The 27982-nt window shown below is 36.4% G+C and overlaps 1 protein-coding gene and 2 long non-coding RNA genes across 5 annotated transcripts in view; 2 read left to right on the top strand and 1 right to left on the bottom strand.

The window, feature by feature from the left end:
• Positions 1-34: 34 nt before the first annotated feature.
• Positions 35-12351, top strand: LOC125270691 (lactase-phlorizin hydrolase-like). Of its 2 annotated transcripts, none has more exons than XM_048194571.1 (17): positions 35-1094; positions 1701-1771; positions 1906-1989; positions 2121-2220; positions 2324-2408; positions 2495-3185; positions 3269-3914; positions 4667-6223; positions 6926-7194; positions 7393-7683; positions 7767-7965; positions 8084-8286; positions 8371-8477; positions 8574-8705; positions 10658-10881; positions 10980-11228; positions 11617-12351. In XM_048194571.1, exons 1-17 carry the CDS (start codon positions 506-508, stop codon positions 11838-11840), a joined length of 5721 nt encoding a protein of 1906 aa, XP_048050528.1. In that variant the 5' UTR covers positions 35-505; the 3' UTR covers positions 11841-12351. The 2 variants fall into 2 exon arrangements, with proteins under 2 accessions (XP_048050528.1, XP_048050529.1); XM_048194572.1 differs by having other exon boundaries at positions 39-1094; positions 10980-11216; positions 11617-12350.
• LOC125270692 lies at positions 10262-11796 on the bottom strand. Its single transcript, XR_007185418.1, has 2 exons — positions 11726-11796; positions 10262-10722 (listed from the first exon to the last, which is right to left on the bottom strand). It is a non-coding gene; the product is annotated as an uncharacterized LOC125270692 (long non-coding RNA).
• Positions 12352-13794: 1443 nt separating the features above from the next.
• The window catches only part of LOC125270689, a 34613-nt gene continuing 20425 nt past the window's right edge, over positions 13795-27982 (top strand). Inside the window, exons 1-3 of one of the 2 annotated variants that reach the window (XR_007185415.1) lie at positions 13801-13909; positions 14043-14080; positions 16124-16193. This is a non-coding gene — a long non-coding RNA (uncharacterized LOC125270689). Of the gene's footprint in view, positions 13910-14042; positions 14081-16123; positions 16194-27982 lie in introns of both variants that reach the window. The other variant, XR_007185416.1, reaches the window with a different exon arrangement.

Genomic DNA, 27982 nt, shown 5'->3' with positions numbered 1-27982 from the left:
TATCTTCACGTCACTCTAGTACAAAGTACTTGGATATTGATTTTGCCAGATAAGGTTTGTTAGATAAGATTTAATGTCTTTGCCCACACTGAATCTATTGCTATCTTCTGTGATTTCCCTAATGTTTCTTATATAATGATAATGATTCTGAGGCATAACGTGTGGATGTCAATTTTTTCACAAGAAGCTTGTTTCAACTGCAAGTTTTGCACAAATGGAAAGGAGGAATTTCTTTTAAAGATTAATGTAGAAGATGTTGAAGTGAGGAAAAAAATGTTTTAAGACTTCTTTTAAACATTCTTTGTAACCCCACTGTTTCTTTAGAGATAATATAGCACACTTATCTTAGTCCAGAGTCTATACAATAAACACTTAATGACTGCCATAAACTGTACCACTATTTGGATTAAGGTTAAGCTTCACGATTGTAATGCTGATATGTATGCCTCACTATTAGATAAGCAGTGGTGGTTATAAAGAACTCTTCCCCACTTGCAACACTGTCATGATGAAGGTCCTAGAGGGATTTCTTTCTCTAGGTTTGTTGGCTGTTTTTTGGAGCTCCAGTAATGCAGAGCAACAGGAGTTCATGTTACTTGCGGGCCCACTGACCACTGGCCAAACTTTGGGATCTTCAGATGAAGACAATGCATTTAACTGCGGAGGTCCACTGCCACAACGATCCAGAGACTACTTCCTGTACCTTCAGAACAGAGGGGTGACACGCTTTAAAGTTCTCCTGTCCTGGTCTCGCATCCTTCCCACGGGTGACTCTAACCAACCACATGAAGATACTGTGACGTGCTACAAGACGCTTGTGCGGCAGTTGACTGAATCAGGTATCAAACCTCTGCTGGTTCTCCACCGCTCTGCTGTACCAGAACCCTTCAGAGCCAGTTATGGAGACTGGGAGAATCCATTACTGGTGCAGATGTTTGAGCAGTATGCAGGATTTGTGTTCAATACATTTAGGGATCTTGTGGACACATTTGTCACATTCAGTCACCTGCATGAGCTACATAATGAAGTGCAACTTCAAAATGCTCTCCAGTCCCATGCAAATGTTTACAATGTCTATCATCAAATTTCCAAAGGTAAGACTTCAGTTTATTAATTTAATATGTATGTACTCAAAACAGAACAGGGTTAGTTGTCTCAGTATTTCAGTAGGTTTTGAGTAAAAAGTCAAATAAAACTTGATAAAACCACACTAATATGAAAGCTTTAAAAGTTTTGTTTGGCAAGTTTTTTTTCCCCTCAAGTCCCCAATCAGGTTGTCACATGCATCTTTGTATGTAGTTTTATACAAATTGTTACTTATGATTTCTAATAGTTAATAATAATAGTATATAATAGTTGGTTATTTTGTATGGCACCGTATGCATAAGTTTCATCAATAGCATGTGCAAAATTGTTTAATAGTTTAAATGTAGCTGAAAAATCTAATTTTATGTTCCATTGTGACAACTTACCCTGCAGCATGTGCGTGGTCACTGAAAATGTGTTGGAAATCAAAACTTTTTGTAGGCAAGACTCTACATTGTGGCAACAGAAATTGACTTTCAAAATAAACTTTATATTTTATAATTATATTCACTGGAATAAAAGTGTGACAACTAGCCCCGGTCTCTCTATTACATTGTTCTTTATAATAGTGTAGCGATGGTCACTCATAGTGATGTTTTTTTTTTTTTTTTTAGAACTTCATTTGTCTCTTGGGATCAGAGCCAGTGATATTAACTTCATTTCTCAGATGGGGTCAAAAATCATGGTAAAAGTTCAAAGCAGATAATCATATATATATATATATATATATATATATATATATATATATATATATATATATAGTTATATAATATTTAATATTATGTAATTTATCACATACTTCTCTTATCGCACCTTCAGGCAAATGTGGATTTCCTCTCTATACACATGCTGTACAACTGCAAATTGCAGACAGCTCTTACCAAGGAATTGATGAAGTTACAGGTAGTGATTTTTATGGCTCTTAAAGGATTCATAACTCAACTGGTCATTAATATTCAAAGACCACTTAAATTGCCTGATGTGACAGAAAACATTTCAGATAACCAAAATAACACTTGACACTTTTGTTTCAGATTGTCAGTGGTCAAAAATCAATCCTTATGTATCAGTTGACAGTCAAGGACTGTGATGGATATGAAAATCATTTCCAGCCACTTACTACAATACTTGGAGGTAAATGTTAGCGTATTTCTTTAAGTTATGTGTCTAAAGCCTGAGATACTGTTTATGAAATGAAAATACCACATGCTAACCTATTATTATTTATTATCGTCAGTTTTACAGAACAAAGATCTACACATCATGGGCTGTGACATCACACACCTTTTTGAGAAGCTAGATCAAGAAGAAACACTCAAAAGGTAAAGTTGAGACCAAAAAGGTACATATATGCAGTACATAATGACTATTTTATTAAGTGAACATAAAACAGTATGCTCTCATTCAGTTTGCAGAAGGAAAATACCAAGACTGTTGTCCATCAGAAATCAGCTTCTGCATTCTCATACCAGAAGGTCTGGGAGAAATTCAGAAGTCAAACCGAAGCTGAGCGTGATGAGTTCCTGAGTGGCTCGTTCCCAGTTGATTTTGAATGGTCCGTCTCCAGTGAGAGTTTCAAAGTGGAGGGTGGATGGGCTGAACACGGGAAGGGTGAGACCATATGGGACCGTTTTAGCCATGAGGGTCATGTCTTTGACAACCAGACCACTGATTTGGCCTGTGATAGTTATCACAAGGTGGACTATGATGTGTATCTGCTAAGGGGCATGATGGCACCTAATTATCAGTTCTCAATTTCCTGGGCTCGCATTTTCCCCACTGGACGCAAAGAAAGTTTCGTTGAAAAGGGGGCTGCTTATTATGACAAGATGATTAACACACTTCTACAATCAGGCATCGAGCCCACTGTTACCCTGCATCACTGGGACCTTCCCCAAGCTCTGCAGGACTCAGATGGCTGGATTAATGACTCTATTGTGGAAGCTTTCAAAGAATTTTCTGACTTTTGCTTCTCTCGTTATGGAGACAGAGTCAAAACATGGATCACCTTCGGAAACCCCTGGGTAGTGGGCAACTTGGGGTATGGAACAGGGGAACATCCCCCAAGTGTGAAAGACCCAATAATAGCCTCTTACAAGGTTTGTCTGTCAATCTGAGAAAGTCCCATCTATTTCATAGTTTTAGAAAGTGTATATTGACAATGTTTTGCTTGTTTTCACAGGTGACGCACAATATTCTGAAATCTCACGCTGAAGCCTGGCATATTTATAATGATAAATACAGGAAACTGCATGGTGGAAAAGTGGGCATTGCTCTTAACTCCGATTGGGCAGAGCCGAGGAATCCCTCAAGTGATCAGGATGTAGCAGCAGCTGAGCGTTATCTGAACTTCATGCTGGGCTGGTTTGCTCACCCCATATTTGTAGATGGAGACTATCCAGCCGTGCTGAAGGAACAAATAGAGAAAAAGAAAGATTTCTGTGGGAAAGAGCTGGCAAGACTCCCTGTCTTCACTGAGGCTGAAAAACAAAGAATCCGAGGCACAGCTGATTTCTTCGGACTTAATCACCACACTTCCCGACTGATTAGTGAGAGCTTGAATAGCTGTGATGCTGGACCAAATAATGTGGGAGACTTCCAGGCTCATATTGACCCCACATGGCCCTCCACAGCTTCTGATCAGATTCAGTCTGTTCCGTGGGGGCTTCGGCGGTTATTGAACTACATCTTTTTAGAGTACACATCCATCACAAAGGTGCCCATCTATATCACAGGAAATGGAATGCCAACTGGGTACATTGGTGATGTGCTCAATGACACTCAGCGTGTCGACTATCTCAAAACGTACATTAATGAAGCAATGAAAGGTAAGTGTTTTAAGAGAGCTGGTCAGTGTTTAAAAGTAAGACCATGTTGGTCTTTTAAGAGATAACAGGTCAGTCTGTGTGAAATCAGAGGTTTGTTGGCCTAAAACCAAGGTCTGTAAGGTATTTCTTACTGATACTAACATTTGTATATTTGAGGTATTCATTATTTAGCATTCATTATTTCCAGGTCAAAAACATCTTGGAAGCCATGCATAAGGTATGATTGAGTCACATTTGAACTTTTAAGTTTAGAGAATTTCCTTGGTCTTATTATGGATATAACTATGGCCCCAATGCCACCCACCTCTAGAAATGTTTGGGCCACTTCTGAAATATTTGAGAAGACCCTGAGAAGACCCTGCGTAGACTTGAAGGAATCAAGTTTGTCTATGCATGTATTCATTTCTGTGAGGTCAGAAATAATAATAATTCTTGAAATATAATACACTAAACATAGTTCCCCAAATAAGAACATATTGGTCTGGAAATAATGAATTCTTCAGGGGGTTGAAACTATATGGAAATGTTAGAATCTGCAATAATGTTGCGGACCTTAGTTGAAGGTCACCAACAACAAAGCAGCAAGATATGAACAAAATCAGGGGGATTTGTTCATTGCCTTATTGGATTTGACACAGACTGACCTTAAAACAATCTTCTACCAATTTAACAAAACCTTTGCCAAAACTTAACATCAGATCACTTTACAAGATCACTATCTAAAGTCCACTAACTACTACTTTCTTCTACAGCTGTGCATTTGGATGATGTTGTTGTCCAGAGGTTTACAGTCCAGTCTCTTATGGATGGTTTTGAGGGTCCTCAAGGCTACAGTCAACGATTTGGATTGCACTATGTGGACTTTGAAGATCCTGACAGGCCAAGAACCCCCAAAGCATCAGCATATTACTATTCAAAGGTGATTGAGAGTAACGGATTTGCTGAGACTGCAGCAAGCCCTAAGATGCAAATCTATGGAAATAACATTGAGAGCACAAGACTCCCTAGTCTGCCACCATCCGAAGTTCCTTCAAAATCCAAGGTTGTTTGGGAAAAGTTCTCCCCTCAGACCAAGTTTGAGAGACAGCTTTATCACTATGGAACATTTTCAGAGGGATTTCAATGGGGTGTCTCATCTTCAGCATATCAGGTTGAAGGTGGCTGGAACGCAGATGGAAAAGGACCAAGTGTTTGGGATACTTTTACTCAAAAACCTGGTAATATCCCAAACAATGACAATGGTGATGTTGCATGTGACAGCTACAACAAAATAGATGAGGATCTACACATGTTGAGAGCCCTAAAAGTGAAGACTTATAGATTATCCTTGTCATGGTCTCGAATTTTTCCCAGTGGCTATAAATCTTCTCTTAACCAGAAGGGGGTGGACTACTACAACAGGCTCATAGACCGTCTTATAGCAAACAATATCACACCCATGGTGACTCTCTACCATTGGGACCTGCCACAGGCTTTAGAGGACATTAACGGTTGGGACAACCCCGAATTGATTAACATATTCAATGAATATTGTGACTTCTGTTATGCAACATTTGGAGACAGGGTGAAGTTTTGGATCACATTTAACGAACCCCAGACAATTGCATGGTCAGGATATGGACTAGGTCAGATTCCACCTAACCTGAAGCAACCCGGAGATGCTCCATACAGGGTTGCACACAACCTCCTAAAAGCTCATGCACAAGCATACCACACCTATGATGATAAATACAGGGCATCTCAAGGAGGTCTGGTATCCATTAGTCTAAATGCTGAATGGGCAGAACCCCTGGACGTCAACATCCCTCGAGAGGTGGTGGCTGCTGATCGAGCCCTTCAGTTCCAACTAGGCTGGTTTGCACATCCCATCTTTAAAAATGGTGACTACCCTGATGCCATGAAGTGGCAGGTTGGCAACAAGAGTGAACTTCAACGCTTGACAGAATCCCGCTTGCCTTCTTTTACTGATGAAGACAAAGCCTTTATCCAAGGAACAGCTGATGTATTCTGTATTAACACATACACTACCAAAGTTGTGCGCCATGTAACCAGCAGACTTAATATTGAGTCTTATGAGACTGATCAGGATGTTGAGAAGGACAATGCAGATGGCTCTGAAAATACTGCTGTTAATGATCAGAAGGCTGTTGCTTGGGGACTCAGGAGACTTCTTAACTGGTTAAAGGAAGAATATGGAGACCCTGAGATTTATGTAACGGAAAATGGTGTGGCTACAGGCACTACCATAACGGTTGATGACACTGATCGAATATTCTTCCTGAAGACCTATATTGATGAGGCTCTTAAAGGTATGTTAACAATGGTTTTCATTCTCTAACAGTGCATACGTTTGTATTTGTGCATATAATCTGCTTACAAATGTTTCTATAAATTTGCATCGATAAATTTGCACTAAAAATGTATTCTAAATTTATACTATACATATGGGAAAATATTACAATTAATAAATTAAAATATATTTTATATATATATATATATATATATATATATATATATATATATATATATATACGCACACACACACACACACACACACACACACACACACACACACACACACATACATACAGTATATATTATTAACTATATTTTATTGTATTTTTCTGTATTATTTCTGGCAACATATAAAAATGATATTACAAAATGCAGACTGTATAGAATGACAGACTTATTTTAGGCTTTTTGCAAACATCTTGCTTGTTCTAAGGTGAGTTTGCATGAAAAGCCCTTATTTAGGCATATTTTATGCAAATTACTAGCTGTGTAAACACACTCCCTTATTTAGAATAATCCAGATTCAGCAACATATTAACAAACAAGGGTAAACATAAAGATATGGACATTTGCCACTGTTAATTCTGTGGAAATTTTCCATACACATTTTCTGCGCTCATAAATACACAAATTTACAAAAATATTAATGAGGCTTAATGTTTGCAATAGTGTTAAACTGTAAATTTGGCGCACATTTACATGTATTCACTTTTTAGCGCACAACCTGGATGGAGTACGTATTAAGGGTTACATTGCTAGCTCTCTGATGGACTCCTTTGAGTGGCTGAATGGCTACACAGTTGGCTATGGACTTCACCATGTGAACTTTAAAGATTCAAATCGGCCGAGAACTCCAAAACGCTCAGCTCACCTTTACTTTGATATAATGAGAAATAATGGCTTTCCACTGCCAGTGGAGGAAGAAATGTTATATGGACATTTCAAAGAGGGATTTGTATGGAGCACAGCAACAGCTTCATATCAGGTACAATACATTTCAACAAATACATTATTATTATTATTATTATTATTATTTTGTCATATATATATATATATATATATATATATATATATATATATATATATATATATATATATATATATTTTTTTTTTTTTTTTTTTTTTTTTCATTTATTTGCTTAAAATGAGGACATTTGTTTCATGTTGCGCTCCAACACCACAGATAGAGGGTGCCTGGAGAGCAGATGGAAAAGGTCTCAGCATTTGGGACACATTTGCACACACTGCTTTAAAGATATCGCAGGATGAAAATGGTGACATTGCCTGTGACAGCTACAACAAGATCGCTGAGGATATCAATAGTCTCAAAACACTGAGGGTTAACCATTACCGGTTTTCTATTTCATGGCCCAGAATTATGCCAGATGGAACAAACAGGACGATTAATGAAGCTGGACTTAACTACTATCATAGACTAGTAGATGCTCTATTGGCAGCCAATATCAAGCCACAGGTAGACTATTTTTCAGTAATTTGTATGCATAAAATTGCAAAAAGAATTTAACTAGTTTCTAACAGTCTATTCATATTCATCAGGTGACTTTGTACCACTGGGATCTCCCACAAGCACTCCAGGATGTTGGTGGCTGGGAGAATGACACTATTGTCGATAGGTTCAGAGACTATGCTGATGTTGTATTTAACAGTCTGGGGGACAAAGTAAAGTTCTGGATCACTATAAATGAACCCTACAATGTTGCAATGGTCGGACATGGCTATGGAAGTGCAGCACCAGGTATCGTTTGCATTAAAAATGATACTTTTACTCTTTGTAAAATATGATTTATCTTATCAGTTTCAGTGCAACAGTTAATTATGCAACATAAGGTTCTTGATGATCGGTTTGTGTCCAGGTATAAGTTTCAGACCAGGCACTGCACCATATATTGTGGCACACAACCTCATCAAGGCTCATGCTGAGGCCTGGCATCTGTATAATGACAAGTATCGTGCAAAACATGGTGGCATTATTGGCATCACCATAAACTCTGACTGGGCTGAACCAAGAAACCCATACAAACAGGAAGATGTGGATGCTGCCGTGCGTGTAGTTCAGGTACAGATTTGTAGTTCAACAACAAGAACTTGTCTGTAACCATGTGCGTTAATAAACAATGAGCCACTGGTCTTTTCGAAACAGTTCCAGATTGGTTGGTTCGCTCATCCTGTGTTCAATGGGGATTACAGTGATTTAATGAAAGACATCATTCGAGAGAGAAGTTTAGCAGCTGGCCGACCTCAGTCACGGTAAGATTTATTCTTGTTTGTGAGTAATTTAAAGCTTTGCATTCAAAAGAGTCTATGCTTATAAATGAGTTTACATTTGCATTTCACATCTAACAGGCTTCCAGAATTTACCCCTGCGGAAGTAGCGAGGATTAAGGGAACTCATGATTATTTTGGATTCAACCACTACACCACTGTCTTAGCCTATAACATGGACTACAAAAACCTCCAGCACTATGATGCAGACAGGTAGCCTTTTAGTTTATTCCACATAGTTAAACTGTTTCATATGGAAGCTTGTTTCCACCATGGAGTAATAATAATAATTAAAAAAATCTCACAATTCTGGCTTTTTTTCTCACAATTGCGAGTTTACATCTCGCAGTTCTTACTTTTTTCTCAGAGTTGATTGATATAAAGATGAAATTGCATGATATAAAGTCACAATTGTGTTATAAAGTCAGAATTGCATGATATAATTGCAATTCTGACTTCTTTTCTTAGAATTGTGTGATATAAACTTACAATTGCGAGTTATAAAGTCCAATTCTGAGAAGAAAAAAAAATTCTCACAATTCTGAGAAAAAAATTCTGACTTCGCAAATCTGACGTTTTATCAGAATTGTGACATAAAGTCACAATTGCGAGTCAGAATTGGACTTTATAACTTGCAATTGCGAAAATTCTGAGAAAAAAGGTCAGAATTGCGAGATGTAAACTCACAATTGTGTGAAAAAAGAGTCAGAATTGTTAGATAAAAACTCACAATTATCGTTTAATTTTTTTTTATTCCATGGCAGAAACAAGCTTCTATAGTTTTAGGTCCAATTTGTTTAAAAAAATCAATATTTTTTATGTCAAGTCAAATTTATTTGTATAACGCTTTTTACAATACACATTGTTTCGAAGCATGTTAATGTTTATAATATCGTACACTGTAAAAAATGACCGTGATTTTAACAGTAAAAGACTGTAAAAATGCTGCGGTGAAAAACTGTTGATTGGTTTACAGAAAGTTTCCGTACTATATACGGTGAATAACTGTAATAGATCTAATGGTACATTTAATGTAATTTTACGGTAAAATACCATTAAATTCACAGTTTTTGGAAGTGAAAAATAACAATTCATTGTAAAATTTACAGTGAAAAACCATATATTGACATTCCTACAATTCCCTGCGTGATACTTCACATTTGATATATTTTCGTTGAAATAACTCTGTTTCTTCTTAGTTTTTCTCATTTTTTTCTAATCAGTTATGTACATTAGGGTTTTATGTTACATCTAATGTTGTTAAATTAATGTTTATTGCATTTTTAAAATTTCATGCATGTTACCATGATGGTGTTTAGTGTGTGTGTGAATGACACTGTGTGCACCTTCTATATATTAGTATTGTGCTTCTCAGCTTGTGGAAAAACTGCTTGTGATGAACTTTGATTCATCATGTGAATCTCATCACCACTGTGTTTGGTGACTGTCAGTGTATTATAAAGGTACAAAACAGATAATAGTACTTCATTAGGTTAGTAAATTAACATTATATCAGTTAATGAAATACATTATTTTACCGTAAATTTAACAGATTTAAAATGTAAAATTCACATGTAACTCCGTAAGTATGTTTACGGTTTGATGTCATTTTTACAGTATTGTTCTGGTAACCACAGCTGCCGGTATTTTTCCGTAGAAACAACGGGATTTTTTTTTACAGTGTAATATCTTCATGCCTTATAGTCGCAATTAGCAAAGTAGAGTTGAGCGATAATATAGTTAACATTTTGCAATGATACAAACAATCATACAGTTGAGATTTCCTTTATATATCAGTGGTTCTCAATCAGGGGGCCGGGGACCAGTCTAGGGAGCCTCAAGATGACTTAAAATGATTTAAAATAAGATAAAACACGCATGAAAATAAGACAAAGATACATCTATAACAAATATACATCTTTCTAGTGATGCCAAGCTTTAAAATATTTTATCTGGTAGAAATTGTGAGTAGGGTGTGGGGCCTTGAAGTCAAAAAGGTTGAGATCCACTGCATTAATAATATATAGCACCCTACATGAGTACACTGTATGTATGCAAATAAAGTTAGACATACTTATACATCCAACTTTATATAAAGAGTTGAGCGATAATATAGTTCCATTTTGCGATGAAATGAAAAAAAAATTTGTTGGCATCTATTCCAGGGGTGCAGGAACTGTAACGGATCGTACGTGGCTGGATTCTGGATCCTTCTGGTTGAAAGTAACTCCTGTGGGATTCCGAAAAATTCTTAATTTCATTAAGGAGGAATATGGAGACCCTCCTGTTTACATTACAGAGAATGGCGTATCAGAACGAGGGGCGGTGAATCTGAACGACGTCCACCGTATCCACTACTATGATAACTATATCAATCAGGCCCTGAAAGGTAGAGATTTACACAGGACAGTATTAAACAGTTGATTTCTGTGATGTTTTTTTCCATACATTTTTAAAATTTTCATTTGTTTTCATTTTATTCTTTAGCATATTTGCTGGATGGTGTGGACATCCGTGGCTATGCTGCCTGGACACTAATGGACAATCTGGAATGGGCGACGGGTTTTGATGAAAAGTTTGGCTTTTTCTATGTAAATCGATCAGATCCCACTTTACCACGTATTCCTAAGAAATCTGTCTGGAACTATGCTACAATAATCAACTGCAATGGATTCATAAGCCCAGGAGAAAGTCCCCATGATTGTCAGGTCCATGAACCTGAAGGTGACATCTCAAGTACTATCCATCTGTCTGTCTGTATATCTATAGATATAAACTTGCAATTGTGAGTTATAAAGTCCAGTTCTGAGAGGAAAAAAAAAAAATCTGACTTTTATTCTCATAATTGTGTGATATAAAGTCCAATTCTGTGGGGGAAATTTTTTTTTTTTCTCACAATTCTGAGAAAAAAAGTTCTGGCTTCACAAAAAAGTTCTGACTTTTATTCTCAGAATTGTGTGATAAAAAGTCGCAATTGCATGTTATAAAGTCAGAATTGCAAGATATAGACTTTTTTTCTCAGAATTGGACTTTATAACTCACAATTGCGTGTTTATGTCTGACAATTCTATCTCAAAGTCTGTCTGTCTGTTTCTCTGTTAACTGAGTCTTTTCTGGTTTGCAGGGACTACTCCTCCACCACCTCCTGGTGAGGAACTGTCAGTCAGTTTCTTGGGTTTGAAAGTGTCAGGTTCTGATGCTGAAACGGCTCTCAATGTCCTCTTCAGTCTCACCATTATCGCTGCAGTCGCTGTTGTCCTCTTGGTGTTCGGACTTGTCAAGGCATCCAAGAAACAAAAACGTCCAGTAGAGGAATACATTGACCTTGAGAAAAAAGACAAGTTCTGAACATAATATCTGCTATACCAAGTTATATAAATTTTAATTTAGTTAAATATACATTTTGTGTAAAGACAATCATGTAAAAATCATGTAATTCATAAACCTGAAGAAAACTAAAATTATTCTTTGCATAATAAAAAGTTACCTTCGCAGTAGGGCTGAAACTTCCCATAAAAAAACCTGTTAATGATAAATGTTTTACAAATTTTTCAGCATGGTGCATTTTGCTATAGTATGACTGTAAATATGAAAATAAATATCAGCAATTGCATCAGTATCTGCCTTTAACAATATTAAAATATCAGTTAACTTTATCTGCCTATTTACTGCAAGCTGCAATAGTAACACTGTACTTTGAAACATTATGATATAATGTTAGCTTCATTATATTATTACATATTATTTTATTTATCAATTTATTTATCAATTGCATGACATGATATATCAATCGTTGTACATGCTGATTTTACAAAAAGAAGTCAAAGGAATAAAATAATGCAGTTGTTCTACTGTATAAGGCTCTTTTTTTCTATCGTACATATCACAGTGAAAACAACACTGCACTGATGCCCATTGAACCTTTATTGCTGCTATCAGAGGAAAATACAGATCATAAATGTTCCTGATGTTTGATGTAATTTTACATGATAAGCATATGCACAGAGATGCACAAAATTACATAATAGAGAGTGAATTTGTTTAAATGGCTGCCAGAACAAAAGACTATAACTGTAATGGGATAGTAAAGATTTATATCAGCACTGTAATAAGCTAAAGTAAACTCACACACTTGTTCTTTATCTCAACGGCAATAATTTACTGCCAGTTATTACCATCTTGGTCTACTCTATGATATGCATACTTGCATAAGCATAAGCACACACCAAGATAACCTTTATAATAAAAAGAAGCAAACAGATTTGGTATCTTTGCTTAGATAAATGCAGATTGATATGAACAATACATTGAACAACAAAGTTCACTCATTCAGCTGATTTTTCCATATAACATTGCTGTGACAGGTTCAATTTATCAAGGTTTGATTTTGGGATATTTTTCCCAAACGCCACATTTACAGATATAGACAGAACAAATACATCAGCCACTAGAACCTATAGTGTTACAAACATTAATGATAAGCTATATGGAAGAATATAAAAGATCAAAATAAATGTTATGCCACATGCTTATTATTCACGTTTCATTGTTCTGTTATTGATGTAAATAATGTAACTTAGGCCTATTAAAATATCAACTTAAGCAACTAAAATAACAATAAAAACATTGTTTTAAAAGACTAAAAAAGAATAACAATCCTGTTTCGTCATTACGCTTATTGTAGGCTTACTTTATGATTTCATATTTTTTCGTCGGTCCGTCGGGCCATCTGATCATTCTGATTGGCTGTTCAGCTACTGCCACCTGCTGGTACGGAAAGGCATTTCATCTTACGCAGGCGCAGAACGGACGTGCTACTTGACTGTCGGCTGTCGAGCGTTAGTTTGGTGTGTCAGGGCAACTTTGGACCCAGACGCTGCCGATATGAGCCAACCCCGCAGTCTGCTTTCGTCGCCACTAGATTGTCGGCGTCGGCTTGGTGTGTTCCTGTCTTGAGAAAACTTAGTCGGCCGATGAACAAAAACTGCCCGACGGCCGACCGTTGGCTTGGTATGTTCCGGACTTTAGGCTTACGATGCTTTTGGAAGCTACCCAGTACAGTGGCCCTCCAGGACCGAGTTTGCTTTAGGTGGACCTAAACTCCACCCTCCCATTAAATCCTAAAGTTATAAAAAATATATTAAAATGTTATATTTTATAAGAATAATGGGTTTTGTCATACGTATTAGGCCTATAGGAATGGGCACATCACATTCTCACAACACTGCGCGCCACCTACTGGCATATCGATGTAGCAGTGAACGAATCTGAACAAATATTTTGATTCACTCGTATGAATCAACTGATTCGCTACGCCTCAGACATGTCCAGAAGCGCACACATAACCATCAGCAGTAAAAGAGGACAAACTGGCTTTGCTCTTCCACAAACAAATCTAAATTCATATAAATGTTCCCGTGAGTGAATGATTAAGTAAACCTTTACATGTGAATAATCTTTTATTAAGCAAATTGTCAGTGAATCAACGGGTTTTTGTGCTATGCTAAACGCGCTAATGCCAAGATACTTTGCTTAACTTTCCCTTACAAGATACTGTTTAAATGACTACGTCGTACACTATTTTTCAGGTATGTACAATCAAATTGCACGTAATGTTAAGAATGTAACCAGCTTCATAACTGTAAACTATAAACTGTATACATGTAGGCTATTATGTTTATATTAGAATTGTAGGCCTACATTTTTTTGTTGTTGTAATGTATAATTGTCAATATTTAGCATATTTTCAGGATGTTTTTTCAAAGTAGGCAGGGTCTCCTCAAAAATTTGGATGAGAAAATAAGTGCAATAAAAAATTAACACAAATATTACAAATATGAGATCAAATACTGTGTGAACCATTCATTTTTAGACTGTCCAACAGCGACACCAGTGGATAGAGGGCGGCAGTTTCTCCTTTTCCTTTGATGCATATGAATTTTTACAGATACCATAAAGTTTTTTATGATTATTAAATGTAAACCTGCATAAAAAGTATATATTTTTTATTATTTATTAGAGCTCAACATATTTACACATTGGAAATGAGAATCTTTTCTCACAAACATCAGCATTTCTGAGTAGTTACATGGACTTTGATAGTGATATCTGTATTTATTTAGTATTTACATTTGTTACGTAATAACAAATGAAATCCAAAAGAGGGTGCAGAAAAAAGCTAGCATATCACACTGTCCTTATTGCAACCTTTGATAAGGCCTGTGGAAAACTGGATAACTCGGAGCAGTTGCATTTTGCCCTGTTGCATAATATTGCGCGTGCTCGCGGATCAACAATCACAATTTTCCAGCTGTCATTTGGACCCCAACTAAATGTTTGTTAGACATGTGTGCTTACTAATAAATCAAAGAATCTTCTCTAGATTCCAGTAAACTAGATCATGCATCTGTGTGAATGTATTTCTTTTGGCATGAAATCTAATATAGCTATTATCCTCATTCATTAATTGTGTATACAAACCAAGGCAAATCAAGATGTGTGACTAAAAACCTTTGCTAGTTCTCACAGACTAAAAATGAAGCACAGGCTACAGAACAAGGCAGTTTGTGAGTTCTGAAGAAACTGATCTAAAGAAGTGTTAAACGCTGTATCACTGCTAGACAAACGTTTGTGGAAATGTTTTAATAAGGTTTCAAACTAACATCATGTACTTTTGAATAGTAGATCTCTCTCCCTCTCCCTTTCTCTTCCTCTCACTAATACTGTTTTTTGTTAATGATTTTGTCACTAGATTTAGTGACATCACTGCCCCTATTGAGACTTTTTTCAAAAGTTTAAGGACAAATCTAGCAACTTCTTGGAAAAAAACTTATCTAGATTCTTATTTTGCCCACTGATCTATATGCATATTTATATAAGATCAAAAGATCAATGAATTTGCAATTTTGATGTCATCTAGTGACTTTTAGCTACCAGTTTTTGAAAGCAGTTGGCAACACTGTGATAAACACTTTACCTGGTTGCTACTATCTGTTGTCCACTAGGTGGCGATGTAACACCACTGTCTCTCTTCACACAAATTTAAACCATTATCTGAGAATTATGTTTGGAGAGAAAAGTACTACTAAGATGCATTTAAGAAATATTTACATACCCGAGGGTATATCTTAATCACTTAATAGAAAAGGTAATAATAACATACATTTTATTTTTATTTATATCTTTTTATATAGACTTTGAAAAGCAAGTTAAAGTGGGAACAGCTTAAAAATCAGCTTGTATTAAATACAAATACAAATAAATAAGTAAAAATAAAACCTCTGTAGTCCTGACACCCAAAACAAAACCACATAGTCATTTAACTAGTATCCTTTTATGTTTTCAAACTACATTAAAAATCAGTTTTTCCTTTATATTCATTTGCATTCAAACACAGCCACATGGATGCATCTCTTCAAACTCACCCTATTTGAAAATCCTCCTCATGTCCACACCTGCGCTACAATCACATGCACTTTGCATGATTACTCACCTCTGAATCTTAGAGGAACTAGTCTGTATGGACCTGCTTTGATATGTATGCAAGCATGGTAGTTCATTGTGCTCTCTACATGGTTTTTGAGGTTTAAACTTATATCTAAAGTTTAACATATGACATGTTTTTTTTGAAGGTCGGATTGCAGACCAGGATAATGGAGCCATGGCCTAAACACCCAGAAACAAGCCACAGCAGATGTAAAGGTATTTACACTGACAGCGATCTGCAGCGACATTGAGAGTTGGTGATTTCCAGCTACATGAGTGGCAATGTTGGTTTAAGCAACTCAGCAGCAACATGATGTGGCAAAAAGGGATTTGTCGCATGATACAGGGCTAAACCGTGACAGAAGTATGCATGGCTGCTAGAAACCAACAGCACAGAGACTCGCTGACCTCCAGCGATTTAATTGCTGTCAGTGCAAATGGGCCTTTAGATATGACAAATCGCAATTGCGACAAGAAAGGGCCTCCTGGCCTCGCAGGACCCTAATCTGTCCTCGCTTTTATTAGGCTGCGTTTACACTGGCACAAAAAATCAGATTTTTTTGCTCACATCTGACACAAAAATCCGCAGGAGATCCGATTTTTTCGCATCCAATCTGAGCCACTTCCAAAAGTGGTTTCAAATCTGATACATATCTGATATCCGGATGTCCGACCTATGTCTAAACACACATATCCGATTCCCCTTGGAATTCCAAGCCACCACAAGGTGAGGGCGACACGTTTGCCTATAAAAATATATAAATGTATGCGCTCGCACTAAAACTCGCAGCTTTTTTATTGAGGTAGGTGGGAATTGTATGTATCTAGATCTATTTTCCTATAGGGAAGAAATTGCTCATGCACACACATTCAGCAGCTGGTTTTCAACCTCTATCCAGTGAATTTTATAAACAAGCTTCAGTACTGAAAACATTATATTTCTCAGCAATGAGGTGATAACTTTCCAGCTTCATACTCTCGCACGCTCTCTCTCTCTTGCTCTTTCTCTAGTTATTAGAATTCATTCAAAAGAATGTATTCTTATCATGCTACTTTTTTCACTTCAGAACTTTAGATCTAACGAGTCGTAGATAAAATAATAAAATTATATAAAAAAAAAAAAAAAATGTAAGTCTATATCCATTCTGATATATCCGTCAGCTATTAACCTGTCCATGTTGGCAAATAATCATGGCCATGTGGAGTATATAAATAATTTTAATAGAATGGCCATTCAAAACCCGAGGGTCTACCATGTGCATAGTAAAGCGATCACCGACAATCATTTTGGTTGGGAATTAATGTAAACACAGATATTGGATACCATTCATGTCTAAAGTAAATGTAAACAGTTGGGCCAAAAAATCGGATATGGTCAAAAGATCAGATCTGTGCATTAAGACTTACAGTGTAAATGCACCCTTGTTCAAATGACTGCCTTGTTGCCTATTCTGAAGTGTGCTTTTAACTCCCTGCCCATGAGGTCATGATTGGTCTCCAGAGCAACTTCTTTTGGAAGGAAAGATCAAATCAGTTAACCACAGGTGGATGATTTGCTGTAAGTGAGCTCCTAATCACCCAATCAACCCTTTAAACATGCATGCCAATAGTGCATTCCACTTAGGGGCTGTTTACACGACAACCTTTTCAAATAAAAATGAAAATTTTGATGTGTTTTGGCCGCTCATTTACACAATAATGGCGTATTGGGGGCCTGAAAATGCAAACTTTTGAAAATGGTTTTCAAAGTGCAAGTTTTTGAAAATAATACTGTTATCCTCTCCATGTAAACTACAAAAATGTGAATTTGTGAAAACGGTGAGGTTTTGCTCAGTCGTATTACGTGTTCAGTCTATAGGTATGTAGTGTTTCTTTACAAAGAATGTTTTTTTGCGTAAAGACAGTGTTTTCAAAACAATCCTTTTCAATCTATGAAAATGATTAAAAGGCTGTATTATGCTGCCAGGCCAGTAGTTGGCGATGTCACATTGTAAAGAAACACTATAGACTGAGCATGTAATACGCATGCGCATGACGTCACCGCTTTCACAAATTTGTGTTTTTCAAGTTTACACTGAGATGACAACTGTATCTTTTTCAAGATACATCTTTTTTTGTAAACGCCTTTGTCATGTAAATGAACGGCCAGAAAAAGTTTTCTGGTATTAGTTGTAAATGGTGTCATGTAAACTGCCCCTAAGATTCTTCTTTTTTAGATGAACAGGCACAAAATTAACCTTACATAAAAACTGTATGCATAGTTGCATTTCTGTTGTTTGTTTATGTGAGAATAGAAACTGACCAAGTAATATTTGTTTAAGTCTGCTTCTTCTTTCTGTGCTATTTTTTATCGTGCTGGCCATCTTTGACTGCTGTGCCAAGTCTTGCTGTTTTTTGGGGGGGATTTTACTACCTAAAATGTCTCTACTGTCTGTCAGCTATCACTGAAATAAGTGTCCTGGGAAATCCCACCTGTCTCTGTGACAGCTCTAAACTCTGGAAACAGCTAACAAGAATCTAAAAGGCAGGCCACTGTTATTTAGCCGATGAAATTTACAGGTATTGCCTGTCTGCTCATTTTAAATGTTTGGGATTTGCTGAGTTGCTGAGATGCTGAGTTTGCAAATACGTGTTTAAAGTTTTTGACTAGGAATTTTAGAGAGAGCGGTCAATCTTAGTGTATAAGTTTGGCAGTAGTAGGCAAAATAGCTCAAATGGCTTAAAACAGTTAATCTTTTAAAAACTCTCATTACATAACAGTGATATTGCTGAGAACCACTGTTCTAGAGAGTATCTTATTGGACAAAAAATTGTATATTCCCTTGACGTTCTCTTCCGGATGAGAAATACTACTTAATTTAAATGCATATATCTACTTTTGCATTCATATTCCTACCATTAGGAGCTCACTCGCATATAGATGACCTCAAAGCTAACATACGTGGTGCACAAAACTCTAATTCTGTCATGACAACTCTGTGAGTGTTTGGCATGGTTATGGATATGAAAATGTTGATATTTTGGTCTTGGCTGAATAGATCTGCTACGCTGCTGCTGTTGGTTATTTCTGCTACAAAGCAAGTACGGGACGTGCTACAGCCAATACATACACAACATGCTGCTGTGAGCAAGTAAGACATGCTGCTGCTGTACAAAATAGCATACATGAATTACCCATAGCAGATCTATACAGGTGGAGCTGGGGAAGGTGAAAGGTTTCTGAAAAGCATTCTGCAACTGCAAAGCTGACCAAGTATTTGAAGGTGAGCTTATTGGCTATTGATATGAGAGGAACCAATCAGCTATGCCCTATAGAGAATGACATGATTGCAAGCAGATTGAGTTAAAGGGATAGTTCACCCAAAAATGAAAATTCTGTCATCATTTACCAAACAGTTACCTAATGGGGTCCATCAGCTGTTTGGTTACCAGCATTCTTCAAAATATCTTCTTTTGTGTTCAGCAGAAGAAAGAAATTCATAGAGTTTTGGAAGAACTTAAGGGTGAGTAAATGATGACAGAATTTTCATTTTTGGGTGAACTATCCCTTTAAGGACCTAGAAGCCTGCACCATCTAGAGTTTCATGACAGAACTTTGTATTTGTGCTCTGTCTAGCTGTTTTTGAATATAAAAATTGTGTGAACTGTGTGAAGTTCATCATTCCATCAGTGATATTATGCACTACTGTTCAAATGTTTTGATGACTTTTGAAATGTTTTTGAAAGAAGTCTCTTATGCTTATTTGATAAAAAAATACAGGAAAAACAGAACAATTGTGAAACTTTAAAATAACTGTTTTTTATTTTAATATACTTTAAAATGTAATTTATTCCTGTGATGCAAAGCAAATTTTCAGCATCATTACTCCAGTCTTCAGTGTCACATGATCCTTCAGAAATCATTCTAATATGCTAATTTCATGCTCAAGAAACATTTCTTATCATTTTTTTTCAGGATTCCTTGATGAATAGAAAGTTCAAAAGTATAGCATTTATTTGAAATGGAAATCTTTTCTGAATCTCGTAACATTATAAATGTCTTTACTGACACTTTGATCAATTTAATGCATCTCAGTCCTTGCTGAATAAAAGTATTCATTTCTTTAAAAAAAAAAAAAAAAATGTGGTCATTGGCATGTAACATTTGTAGCGCTTAATATTCTTTGTTGTGCTTTCTCCCTAAAAGCAGCCCCTGAGCTGGGAGTGTGATTCAATGGAGACTCGCTCATTCCCTGTGAGTACGAAGTCTAATCTTAGACAATCGAAATCAGATCTCGTCGAGCGTCATCAGCAGGTCCCCGCGGACTGCGCTGTCAGCCTTCGGTGACGTTTTCGCAGCCCTGCTCTGGGCAACATAAGAGTTGGTCGATTTGTCTGGGGCATTATTAGCAAGGGCCCAGGTGGCAGAAATGTTGCCTGGGATGCTTTGACGTCAGATAAACCCCTGCTCTGTAAATGACCCCCTAGGACACCTTCTGTCCACAGTAACTAAAAGACAACACACCCAATGATTTCTGCAGAATTACCTTGACAAAGGCTTTGTGCCGAAACCTTGGTCAATAAAAACGTTCTGCAAGTGAGTGTGCAGTCAAATCTCAGGTATATGCAGAATTACAACAATAATGCAGCGAGGTGAGTGTTTTTCCTCTTTCTTTGTGCCACAAGAAAGATGAAACGTTTGCTCTTGTTGCTTACTCAAATGCTTGCTGCATGTAACTGCACCTTGGTGTCACATATTCTGAGAAATTGTGATTGCAAAGTGCTCTAAACCAATAATACTTCCAGGATAGAGAATCGCTCTCTTCCTGTACAAAGAGTGCCGATTGCGTTCCACTATACTGCCTGTTTAATGGGACTGTTCCCACTTGACATGCATGAACACACATTTTTCAGTAAAGTGAAATCACATGCTATAAAAATATCAAATAAACAGCTATCATAATCACTGTACTTCTGAGCAGTTCTGCATGTATTTCTGGGTCTTTTCTCCTCACATTACAATGACTCTGGATTGGATGCATTTTTCAAAAAATTTCAGGGGAATATTTATAAACAGAGTGGATAACCAAAGCCTATGAACGTCTCAGCTGTGGCGTGTTTTCCCTCTATCTGCAGTGTTGGATGTCTGGCATACTCCCTTTTCCTGGAAACAGCCTGAAATCTTCCCTTTTGTAATGCGAGATCATGAAAACATTATTGTAAAGGAATGGCGCGGGGTGGGACGTGGAATCTGCAGTCCAAACTCGAGGGGCGAATATTTTCACTTCAATAATCTGAACATGATACTAGAAGAATGTTTCCAGCTGAAAGGGTTGCTTGGGCAAAATGCGGCCTTCAAAGTAAGTTTTCTGGGGAAAAAAGATACCTTTTCTTGACATTTGCAATCATTTTGGTCAAGATGTCAACATTCTTGGACTGAGGAGGTCTATACCTGAAAAGAGCTGGACATGAAAACGGTTCTTTTAAATATTTCAAATAAAGCCTTGGTGAGCATGAGAGTCTTTCAAAAAAAGTAAAAAAACAAAACAAAACAAAATATTTATTTCAAACCTTTGACTGGTATTGTATGCGCTTTTGTCCTTTTTTATATATTTCTATTTAGCATTAATTTATTTCAGTTGTAGATTTTGCAATTTTTTTGTTTTTTTTTTGTTTTTTTTTCATCTAATATTTATATTTTCTTTTATTTCAGCTTTATTTTATTTACTGAAGACAATTTTTAATAGTTTTACTTTTAGTTAAAGGGTTAGTTCACCCAAAAATTAAAATAATGTCATTAATTACTCACCCTCATGCCGTTCCACACCCGTAAGACCTTTGTTCATCTTCGGAACACAAATTAAAATATTTTAGTTGAAATCCGACGGCTCCGTGAGGCCTTCATAGCCAGCAATGACATTTCCTCTCTCAAGATCCATTAATGTACAAAAAACATATTTAAATCAGTTCATGTGAGTACAGTGGTTCAATATTAATATTATAAAGCGACGAGAATATTTTTGGTGCGCCAAAAAAACAAAATAACGACTGATGGGCGATTTCAAAACACTGCTTCAGGAAGCTTCGGAGCGTTATGAATCTGTGTGTCGAATCATGATTCGGATCGCGTGTCAAACCGCCAAACTGCTGAAATCACTTGACTTTGGTGCTCCGAACCGCTGATTCGATACACTGATTCATTTGTGCTCCGATGCTTCATAAAGCAGTGTTTTGAAATCGGCCATCACTAAATAAGTCGTTATTTTGTTTTTTTTTGGCACACCAAAAATATTCTCGTTGCTTTATAACATTAATATTGAACCACTGTACTCACATGAACGGATTTAAATATGTTTTTAGTACCTTTATGGATCTTGAGAGAGGAAATGTCATTGCTGGCTATGCAGGCCTCACGGAGCCATCGGATTTCAACAAATATATCTTAATTTGTGTTCTTACGGATGTGGAACGGCATGAGGGTGAGTAATAAATGACAGAATTTTCATTTTTGGGTGAACTAACCCTTTAACATTAACTCTGTGGCAAAATAAGCTTTTTGGTCGCAGAATGATGTAGTTATGGCACCTGCCAGCGAACCAGCCAAATTTAAACCCCTTAGTTTCCCCCGTAGTCATCCACATACAATACAGCTTTAGTTTGGATACCTTTCATGCCAGAACACCTTCTTTAGGCTTTTTTGTGTCAAATTGCTGCATATCGTATAAAAAGAATAACCCATATAATTAAGTGGAAAAAAGTTTTCTTGGCTTCATCTTGATGCTTTTTGAATGGTGCTCTCGAAAAGCACTAAATTAGCGTTCATCATCGCCCACGTTCTTTTTCTCCCAAGTTCACCGACTCTCATATAACTGCCTGAATTATGCATGCATTCTGATTACCACATCCACCGCAGAATCAGTGTCTCTGCTCAGCATTCATGTATTCCTCAGACGCTCACTTCTACAGATATCTTGAAAGGGCAGGCGCACTCCACCATTCAAGGCTGTAAAGATACAGTTATTCAAACATTCCTTCGGCTCACCATGATGAGGTTGATTCACAATCCTTTTTCTTTCATGAATACACCATACCTTCAAAGCTTTCCTCGCGGCAACCTACACATGAACATAAAGTATAATTGTGGATAACGTCGACCTAAAAGTGCGATTATCACACTGGCCTTGCTTAACAAAAAACAGCCCTGTTCCACCATTTTATGGCAAACTAAAATGCAACATTATGTATGTATAGAAGATTATTTTTTATTTTGAGAATGTACCCAGAATTTGTCATCATTTACTCACCCTCTTGTCATTCCAGTTGTGTATTATCTTTCTCCTGTGAAACACAAAAGTAAATGCTGTATATTGTATGGAAAAGTGCAGCTTGGAAATTCAACATAACATCTATGTGTAATGCTAGAAATAACTAGCATAACTCTTAGAAAAAAAAAAAAAAAAAAAAAAAAAAAAAAATTTATTTGGGTTCTATTCAGAACCTTAGGGGTTTTGACTCATTTAAAGAACCCTTTATGCCAGAAAGGTTCTATATAAGGAGAAATGTCTTAAATAATATTTTAATTTTAACAAGTTATTTCAGTTTTTTCTAGCGATAAAGTGTGTTTACGAGCTGTTTAATTCATAAAATTTAATTAAAATTAAAAATGAATTTAAACAAAATCCATAAAGTTATCCCATAATGGGACCCCATGCAAATGAAGCACCTGAACCTTAAAGGTTCTATATAGAACCTTTTCTTCTAAGAGTGTACGATTACAATTTTTATTTTTGGTGTGAACTATTCCTTTAAGGTTTTCTCTTTCTTCATTTATTTTTGGATTATATTCTGTTCCGTCGGCCAGTTGGCATTGACTCTTGCTCTCTGGCCAATGACCCGGAGAGCTAAATCCTGTGAGTGAGCGATCTGCTCTGCAAATTGCTTGGCTTCATCACAACAGTATTTTTCAGGCTCATCGTTTAGAAATATAGACTTTGACAGTGTCTGCAACAAGAGGGCGGAACAATTTATTTGATGTCAGTGCAGAACCACATGTAAAATAACTTTAAATGAGAAGAGCAGGCAGTGGATATTCAAGGTTCAGCTCAGACCTCTGTGTATGGGACCATACTTAGTGATGATAATACAATAGACTTATTTATAATGAATGGTTAAATGTTACATTTGCATTGTCATTTATATAATGTACATTTTCAAAGACCGTAGTGTGTGTGTGTGTGTGTGTGTGTGTGTGTGTGTGTGTGTGTATGTGTGTGTTTGTTCTTAGTTTTTAGCTTTAGTAATATTTAAAGATTTACAATATATAAATGACAAAGTAGATACATACATCCATCCACTTTGGCTAGTGGTTTTCCAGTTACTAGCCACTCAGCCTTTTCACTGGCCACAATTTTGACATTGATACCATGGGGGAAAACTGCCATATAGAAGTTTTTAAAATGATCTCATTATTTGGCTGCAGGTATATTAGGCTGCTGTCACTTTGAAGGGTTAGTTTACCCAAAAATGAAAATTATATAATTAATTACTCACCCTCATATCGTTCCACATTCGTAAGACCTTCGACCATCTTTGGAACACAAATTAAGATATTTTTTGATAAAATCCGATGGCTCCGTGAGGCCTCCATTGAGAGCAAGTTAATTTCCTTTTTCAATGGCCAGAAAGCTACTAAAGACATATTTAAAACAGTTTGTGTGACTACAGTGGTTCAACCTTAATATTATAAAGCGAGAATACTTTCTGTGAGTAAAGGTGCCCTAGAATCAAAAGTTGAATTTACCTTGGCATAGTTGAATAACAAGAGTTCAGTACATGGAAATGACATACAGTGAGTCTCAAACACCATTGTTTCCTCCTTCTTATATAAATCTCATTTGTTTAAAAGACCTCCGAAGAACAGGCGAATCTCAATATAACACTGACTGTTACGTAACAGTCGGGATCATTAATATGCAGTGATGGGAATAACGGCGTTACTAACGCCGTTACTTTTTTCAGTAACGAGTAATCAAACGAATTACTTTTTCTCCCGTTACAACGCCGTTACCGTTACTGACAAAAAAAATGCCGCGTTACTATAATTGAGCTCACTGAAGCGGTTTTCATCCGAGTAGACTCTCTCTCAGCCATATAGGACCTGCAAAGATTTTTATCTGGTGTGTGCTGCGGTTAGTCATACACAAATATAATTTTAAAGTGATAATAATAAACTATGCTCTGTGTGTATGTGTCTGTGAGCATGCGAGCGGAACGCGAGCTCAAGCCAGAATACCCTTTGTGACATGCAGGATACCTATATGTGAAATAAGTTTATCTAGTCGACTAGTAGTTATTCATTTAAGCCGTTAGTTGACTAATCACATTTATATTAATTTAATTTCTTAAATACTGGAGCGAATAAACCATAATAATGAGCGTTTATGTAATATAGGCTATATAGAACTCAAGCGCACGCATAAAGCTTGCCATAAAAACACGGCAAAAGTAATAATTATGAATGTGACCAAAACAGCAAGGAGACATTTTAATTGTTTATTAATAAAGTAATGTTTTCTTAATCAGTTTCGGCTGCGAAGATGAAGTTGACATTGCTGACTCTCATCATCTCTTCATAGTAGACGCGCCTTGAGAGATAATGCACATTTCTTTCGGTTTAGTCTACATAATCAGAGTAGCCTATTTCTTTTCGTTTTTAGATATTTCAAGCTTTCTGTAGAAATATTTCGCATGCCTGCGAGGCAAGCAGCCTATACGCTGAGTTTCGGTTCATTTAGCCTATAAGATGCGCTCCAGTTCACGCGCCAGTGATCGCGTCCGCGCCTGCCATGATTATATTGTCTTCTATATTTGCTTCGTATTTATTAAATCCAGGTAATTGGTTGATGAAACATTGATTAAAATTAAGATACAATTTTTACAAAACGAAATTCACTTTAAAGAAAGGCTTTCTACAAAACAGAACTTAATGAAGTGGTCAAAATAATGTCTGACCCACTCCATGTCTCCCGATATATTGCGCATCTTATGATGCATCTGCTGTTCATCAAGTAAATGAATTTAAAACATAACATAGGACTATTTAAGCATAAATATGAAACTACATTTTCTTTAATGGCTACCAACACGTATTAGAGTACAGAGAAATTTCATAAGCAAGAGCGGATCATGAGTCACGAGTCGGATCAAGAATATCTTATTCTTATACTTAAATTTAATATTGGGGGCATTCAAGTTATTTGACATATTAAAAAAAAAAAAAAAAAAAAAGTAACGCAATAGTTACTTTCCCTGGTAATTAGTTACTTTTAAAATGATGTAACTCCGTTACTAACGCCGTTACTATTTGTGAGAAGTAATTAGTAACTATAACTAATTACTTTTTTAAAGTAACGTGCCCAACACTGTTAATATGTATGACCCCAATATTTGCATATGCCAGCCCATGTTCAAGGCATTACACAAGGGCAGCCAGTATTAACGTCTGGATCTGTGCACAGCTGAATCATCAGACTAGGTAAGCAAACAAGGACAATAGCGAAAAATGGCAGATGGAGCGATAATAACTGACATGATCCATGATAACATGATATTTTTAGTGATATTTGTAAATTGTCTTTATAAATGTTTCGTTAGCATGTTGCTAATGTACTGTTAAATGTGGTTAAAGTTACTATCGTTTCTTACTGTATTCACGGAGACAAGAGCCATCGCTATTTTCATTTTTAAACACTTGCAGTCTGTATAATTCATAAACACAACTTCATTCTTTATAAATCTCTCCAACAGTGTGTAATGTTAGCTTTAGCCACGGAGCACTATCAAACTCATTCAGAATCAAATATAAACTTCCAAATAAATACTATACTCACATGATCCGACGCATGCATGCAGTATGCATGACGAACATCTTGTAAAGATCCATTTAAGGGTTATATTAGCTGTGTGAACTTTGTAAATGCACTGTATTATAGTCGAGAGCTTGGGGGGCAGGGAGCGCATGATTTAAAGGGGCCGCAGCCTGAATCGGTGCATAGTTAATGATGCCCCAAAATAGGTAGTTAAAAAAAGTTAATTAAAAAAAATCTATGGGGTATTTTCAGCTGAAACTTCACAGACACATTCAGGGGACACCTTAGACTTATATTACATCTTGTAAAAACTGGTTCTAAAAAACTAGGGCACCTTTAACAAGCTTTACGAAACTTTTGTTTCGAATCAATGGTTCGGAATGCCAAAGTCAAGTGATTTCAGTAAACGAGGCTTCATTACGTCATAAGTGTTTAGAAATTTCAATGGTTCACGTTACTTTGGCAGTTTGATACACTCTCTGAACCACTGATTCGAAACAAAAAGTAAAGTATAAAAGTATAAAAAAGTATCTGTGCAAGAACCACAAGTGGTCAGGCTTGTCTTTTAAAGTTTGCAAATTCCTAGAGTACAACTGTATATAGAGTTCTGCAGGGATGACGTCAAAACCCAGAGGACTAATCCACCAGTGCTTCCCTCATGATTTTCCTATGGGTTTTAATAATGAGGTTTTTCAATTTGAGTAAAATAAGGTCTAACAATACTTGACGATACTTGGACGTTTTGCTCACACTCACACCCTAAACATTTTTATCGATTTACTTATTAGAAACATGCGCTTTTTTAAATAACAAAACAGCTTCATAATTCACATTTTTGATATGTGTAAGTTAAGTTGTAGAACAAAACGACCAAGTATCGCCGAGTTTTGTTTACCACAGACCGTATTGTACTCATAAACGGAAACTTTTTTTTTTTTTATAAAAACCTTGAGCTAGTGGCAAACTAGTGTTCCGGGTTTTGACGTCATCCCTGCAGCATTCTATTACACTGTTCTCAGATATATCTCTGAAATTTAATGTATTTATTATATATGGATGGCAAGAAGCTTTAGCCCCAAATCAATACATTGTTTTCTCTAATTTCTCCATTGCTATTTGTAGAATGGAACACTGCGCTTTAAAGGTGCCGTAGAACGT

The sequence above is a fragment of the Megalobrama amblycephala genome, linkage group LG6, assembly GCF_018812025.1.
Source record: "Megalobrama amblycephala isolate DHTTF-2021 linkage group LG6, ASM1881202v1, whole genome shotgun sequence".
NCBI lineage: Eukaryota > Metazoa > Chordata > Actinopteri > Cypriniformes > Xenocyprididae > Megalobrama > Megalobrama amblycephala.
Note: the sequence above shows the minus strand (reverse complement) of the source record. Positions and strands in the feature narration are given on the sequence as shown.

Coding starts and splice junctions, on each gene's coding strand:
- LOC125270691 (XM_048194571.1), top strand. CDS start 506: ATGATGAAGGTCCTAGAGGGATTTCTTTCTCTAGGTTTGTTGGCTGTT. Junction 2,221..2,323: donor ACTTACTACAATACTTGGAG/GTAAATGTTAGC, acceptor TATTATCGTCAG/TTTTACAGAACAAAGATCTA. Junction 2,409..2,494: donor CAAGAAGAAACACTCAAAAG/GTAAAGTTGAGA, acceptor GCTCTCATTCAG/TTTGCAGAAGGAAAATACCA.